Source organism: Orycteropus afer, unplaced genomic scaffold (genome assembly GCF_000298275.1).
Source record: "Orycteropus afer afer isolate SDZICR_OR568_19922 unplaced genomic scaffold, OryAfe1.0 scaffold00973, whole genome shotgun sequence".
NCBI lineage: Eukaryota > Metazoa > Chordata > Mammalia > Tubulidentata > Orycteropodidae > Orycteropus > Orycteropus afer.
Window position 1 is genome coordinate 240,462 of NW_006922560.1, and position 5,801 is coordinate 246,262.

General features: G+C 37.4%; 1 protein-coding gene across 1 annotated transcript; it reads left to right on the plus strand.

The window, feature by feature from the left end:
* The first annotated feature begins 1,833 nt into the window (after positions 1-1,833).
* Positions 1,834-4,605, plus strand: LOC122151969 (zinc finger protein 677-like). The gene is given in 5 exon segments (XM_042783364.1): positions 1,834-2,561; positions 2,823-2,917; positions 3,065-3,246; positions 3,248-3,280; positions 4,594-4,605. Coding segments are annotated over 5 exon segments (1,050 nt in total).
* Positions 4,606-5,801: the final 1,196 nt, after the last annotated feature.

Below are 5,801 nucleotides of genomic sequence, written 5' to 3' on the forward strand. Positions count from 1 at the left end.
AGTCAGATGCTGACTGGGTGGAAGCCAGCAAGAGCAACAGTTATACTGTGTGTCTACTCTAAGCTTTTATTTCAGAAATCAGTGATTCTCATCGTATTTCCAATTCTGATTTTCTGTCGTTCTTCTGGAATGTAAGTCCTTTCTTTTACACTTAAGGGAACATTCTTTAAAATTTCAGACTGTAATTTTTGTTCCTTATTATTTACCTGTTGGATTCATTTCTGGTTACTAAGGTGTTTTATTTATTAATATTTATGATTTACAGGTGAGAGATTTTTCAGTATCTAATATAGACTGCAGAATACCCATTGTTAATGTTGTAAAAATGTCTGTTCTGCATGGGCATAGGTAGATTTTTGACAGGTAGTTAGAATATTTTGTTATTCTTCAAGAGGTGCTTTGTTAAATTCTTGACTTTCCTATTAAATTTTAGTTTTGCAATTCTGAGTTGCCATTTATTGTATTCGTTACAAAAATGTCTTTGGATTGTTTACCATTACATAATAGAGTGCAGTGTACTCCCATTTACTTAGAGGAGCTTTGGTGGTGCAATAGTGAAGGCATTCAGCAGTTTGAGGCCACCAGCCACTCGCTTGAGAAGGATGAGGCAGTCGGCTTCCAAAAATATTTACAGCCTTGGAAACACTATGGGGCAGTTCCACCCTGTCTTAACAGGTTACTGTGAGCTGGAATTGACTAAATAGCATTTGGTTTTGGTTTTACCATTTATTTATATATGTGTGTATATATACATGTATATATATGTGTATATATATATATATATGTATACATATATATAATACAGTAAATATTCATTAATATCATATCTCTTCAAACATGACACATTGATATGCCTACTGCCAATTAGAGTGTGCTTTGGGGTGGCAGAAGGCATTTCAGTGGTGCAGTGGTTAAAGTGCTCAGCTGTGAACCAGAAGGTTGGCAGTTTGAACCTACCTGCTGCTCTTCAGGAGATGGATGTGACAGTCTGTGTCCATAGAGATTACAGCCTTGGAAACCCTGTGGGGCAGTTCTCTGTCCCATAGGGTCATTATGAGTCAGAACTGACTTGATGGCAATGGATTTACTTTTTGGGTTTGGGGCAGTGGTGGAAAATACTCCTTCTTTCAAAGCTTACGTATATCTAAGTGTGAATCGTTTACTCATAGGGTCTTTGAAACTAAGTTTCCCTTAAGATAACATGAATTACAGGTAATCACCCCTTTTTTAAAGAATCTTACTACTTTTTAATTCCAAACATCTGAAGACCACGGTTAATAAATTCAATAAATCTGTTCATTGTGAGTATTTCTTTTGGTGTAATGCTGTCTTCAATATAAAATATTCATCTTTCAACTGTAGTTCATTAAAAGTTATGCTGATTTATGTCTTTCAGATCTCTCTGCTAGAAATGTTATCAAGAAGTTATTATCCAGACAGAACAATAATAAAGGGGAGTTGCACCATCCAGTGATCTTAGGGAGACACGAAAGCCATGGCACTGAGGACTTTTACTACAGGGAGGTCTGGGAAAATATGCATGAATTTGAAAGTCTGTCGGGATATGATGAAAGAAGTTACAAAGGAGTGACTACAACCCAAAACAAAAATCTCCCTGGTAGAAAAGAACAACACCTTAACAAATCCTTGAATAATTTGCCTCTAAAACAGAGTATTTCTGTAAGGAGAAGTACATACCAATATTTCCAATATGACAAGTCATTTATAAAGAATCTCTTAAAACTAAAATATAACATAGGGTATGCAGAAAACAAGCCTATAAAATATTTTGAAAATAGGCCTGAACTAAACTTTTCCTCACGTCTGTCTGAGATGCAAAGATTTCAAAATGAGAAAAATTATGAATGTAATCAAGTTGAGAAGTCCATTGAAAACTGTTCCTCTGTTTCATCACTTCAAAGATTTCCTCCTAGTGTCAAGAGAAACATCTGTAATAATGGGAAGGATGGTATTTCTTCCTTGCTTGTATCACACCAGACTACACATATTAGAGAAAAACCTTATAGATGTAACAGATGCGGGAAGACTTTTAGCCAGTGCTCCGTCCTCACTAAGCATGAGAGAATTCATTCTGAGCATAGACCTCACAAATGTAATGAGTGTGGCAAAGCCTTTAAGCAGCTCTCCAACCTCACAAGACATCAGAGAATCCACACTGGAGAGAAACCATATAAATGTAACATATGTGGTAAATTCTTCAATCAGAATTCCCACCTTGTAAGTCATTGTAGAATCCATACTGGAGAAAAACCACATAAATGTAATGTGTGTGGCAAGATGTTTAATCAAAATTCTCACCTTGCAAATCATTGTAGAGTTCATACCGGAGAGAAACCTTACAAATGTATGAAATGTGGGAAGGCGTTTAACAAGCGTTCATACCTTTGGGATCATGAGAGAATTCATACTGGAGAGAAACCATACAACTGTACTGAATGTGGCAAGGCCTTTAGGCAGTGGTCTAGCCTCAGGATTCACCGAAGAGTTCACACTGGAGAGAAACCTTACAGATGCAATGAATGCGGCAAAGCCTTTAAACAGTATTCACACCTCACTAAGCATAAGAATATACATCCTGGAGAGAAACCACACAAATGTAATGTGTGTGGCAAGGCTTTTAGTCACAATTCAAGTCTTATGAAACATGAGAGAATCCATAGCAGAGGGAAGCCACACAAATGTAATGAATGTGGTAAAGCTTATATCCAAAGTTCAAGCCTTGTCGAACATCAGAGAATTCATACTGGTGAGACACCTTACAAATGTAATGAGTGTGGCAAAGCTTTTCCCGTACATTCAAGCCTTAATAAACATAAGAGAAACCATATGGGAGAGAAGCCTTATAAATGTAATGACTGTGGCAAAGCCTATACCCAATTTGCACACCTTACTAGGCATCAGAAAATCCATTCTGAAAAGAAACATGATGAATTAGATATATGTGACTTGGGTGGGGATCGTGGGAGACTACACAGTAGAGAGAAATCTTACAAATGTAATGAGTGTGGCAAATCCTTTAACTGGTCTTCACGCCTTACTCGACATCAGAGAATCCATACGGGAGAAAAACCATATAAATGTAATGTATGTGGCAAGGCCTTTAGTCAAAACTCAAACCTTATAACTCATCAGAGAATTCACACTGGAGAGAAACCGTACAAGTGTACTGACTGTGACAAAGCTTTTAAGCAGTACTCAAGCCTCACTCGACATCAAAATATACATCCTGGAGAGAAGCCTTACAAATGTAATGTGTGTGGTAAGGCTTTTATCAAACGTTCACACCTCTGGGGTCATGAGAAAATTCATGCTGGAGAGAAAACTTACAAATGTATTGAATGTGGCAAGGCCTTTAGACAACGGTCTGACTTCAGGATTCACCAAAGAACTCATACTGGAGAGAAATCTTAGAATATGATGAGTTGTGTATATCATTTAACCAAGTCTTCCAGTGGACTGTATATTACAACTCATACTAAGCAGAAGTATCTCTACTTTTCAAATATTAATCAGCCTCAAATGTTGAATCCTACACAGCAATTGAAGAAATATGTGAAACTCCTAGATGGTGGGTGTCAATGGAATAAAATCCATGAAATTCCTTCATTTCAATAATGTACTTTTTTTTTCTGTTTAATGTTTCTTGAAAAGGCTAGATTACTACTGATGACTGTTAGCCTGTGGTTAGAAATCTGTTGATGTTAGGCCTTTATCACATGATTTTCATGAGTCACCCTGATGGTCTCTGAAGGGATCAATGAAAGGCCTACTCAGGTGAGGGTCACTGAGTGAGATCCTTGTTCCCTGGAAGAACAAGGACACTCACTGACTTTAAGATGCAATATTATATGAGTTTGAATGAGAGCACAAGGAGGTGCAGAAAGTATATGTAAAACTATTTAAATCATGATAATTAATGAATTCGGGATCTTTGTCTACTCATTTGTTGTTATGACAGCCAGTGGATTATTGAAAAAGATTATTCTACTGTCTGGTCATGAAACATTCGACAGGCTAGGACATTAGAAATAGACGTTTTCATGGAAGTCAAATGATAGTTTATCTGGAACAGGTCATATAGTAAAAATAAAGGAGAGGAAATGGTCACACTATCTTTTAAAAGAAAACTTGTATATCAGAGACTAATAACTTAGTTTTGGAAATGAGAGTGCAGTTATCATAGAGGAAAGCTTAATCAAAAGAATCAGAATACAGTATATGTAGGATTCACATTTCAATACAAATAAATGCACTTGAGTATTTTTATGTGGAATGTATCAAAGTTATGTTTTAATTCATAAAATTTAGTATTTTCATGACTCAATGAATCATGTTTCTCCTATCAATTCAACCCTATCCTGCCTGTCTCATTGGCGTATATCATAAACCAGGGCTTTGAACTGGTTCAAGACAGTATATTTATGGCCAATGTAAACAAGGACAGAGTACGTGTTGCACAGCAACCATGTTTCTCAACTGTTCGGTTTGATGCACATAGGAAACAAGGCAGCAGTGCCTGGCTCAAATATGGTGGCCTACTGCGCTGCTTTGAATGTGTGTCTCTTTCCACAGTCCTGCCAGTAATCCAGGCTCCAGCATCAGGCTCTTGATTCTGATTGGATTATTGGCAGGGCTGTGGAGAGAAACACATTCAAAGTGGCACGGTCAGCTGCCTCTGAATGGTACACCACTGCCAATGTCCTACTTGGGTCAGAAACTGATAGGTGAGAGTTTTGGTTCCTATGCAATGCATAAGCTCCCCCTGATTGTGTCAGCCATGACTAAACCATTTCTAACTTGTTTGAAACCCCATTCATAACAAACATTGTTGATAGATGCTGGTGAGTCCGTTTTTATCCATAATGACCCCATGTGACAAAGTCAAACATCCTTGTAGGATTTTCTAGGCTGTAATCTTTAGGACAGCAGATTGCCAGATCTTTCCCCTGTGGACAGCTTTAACAAACAAATTTCTTCTTTTCACAGCATGTAGTTGTTAGGTACCAGTTCTGACTCAGTGATCCTGTATACAACAGAATAAAACACTGACCCTGCACCATCCTCACAGTCATTACTACACTGCAGCCAATTGTTGCAGCCATTGTGTCAATCTAGCTTGTAGCTCTTCCTCTTTCGCTGACCTTCTACTTTACCAAGCGTGATGTCCTTCTCCAGGGACTCCTCCCACCTCATAACATGTCCAAAGTATGTGAAGTGGTGAAGTCTTGCCATCCTTGCTTCTAAGGAGTTGATGGAAGGTGTTGAAAGAAAGTGGGCAACATGTGGCTATGTAAAATGAAGTTATTAAAACAATTATATTCCAAAGTGAAGTTATGTCTGGTAAAAAAAAAAAAAAAAAGACAGGTGAAGAATATTATGTCTAGCATAGCATTTGGTGTTTTAAAAAATAAATCACAGTAATACAAATGATTATCTATTAAGGAAAAAAAAATTACATATTGCAGTTTGGAGCAGAGGTTCTCTTGAGTACATACTTTAAATGCAATTATAATTTTTGACAATCAAAAACAATATTTTATGTGGAAAACAAAACCAAGAATCAGTTGCCCTGAAGTCAATTCCATCTCAAGGCAAAACCCCATGTGGTTCAGAGTTTAACTTCACTCAGGGTTTTCATGGCTGTGACCCTTTCAAAGCAGGGAAAGAAAACGGATGGCCAGGTCTTTCTACCTAGACACCACTGGTTGGGTTTGAACCACCAACCTTTCAATTCATAGGTGACAAATTAACCATTCGCACTACCTAGAGACTGGAAAATT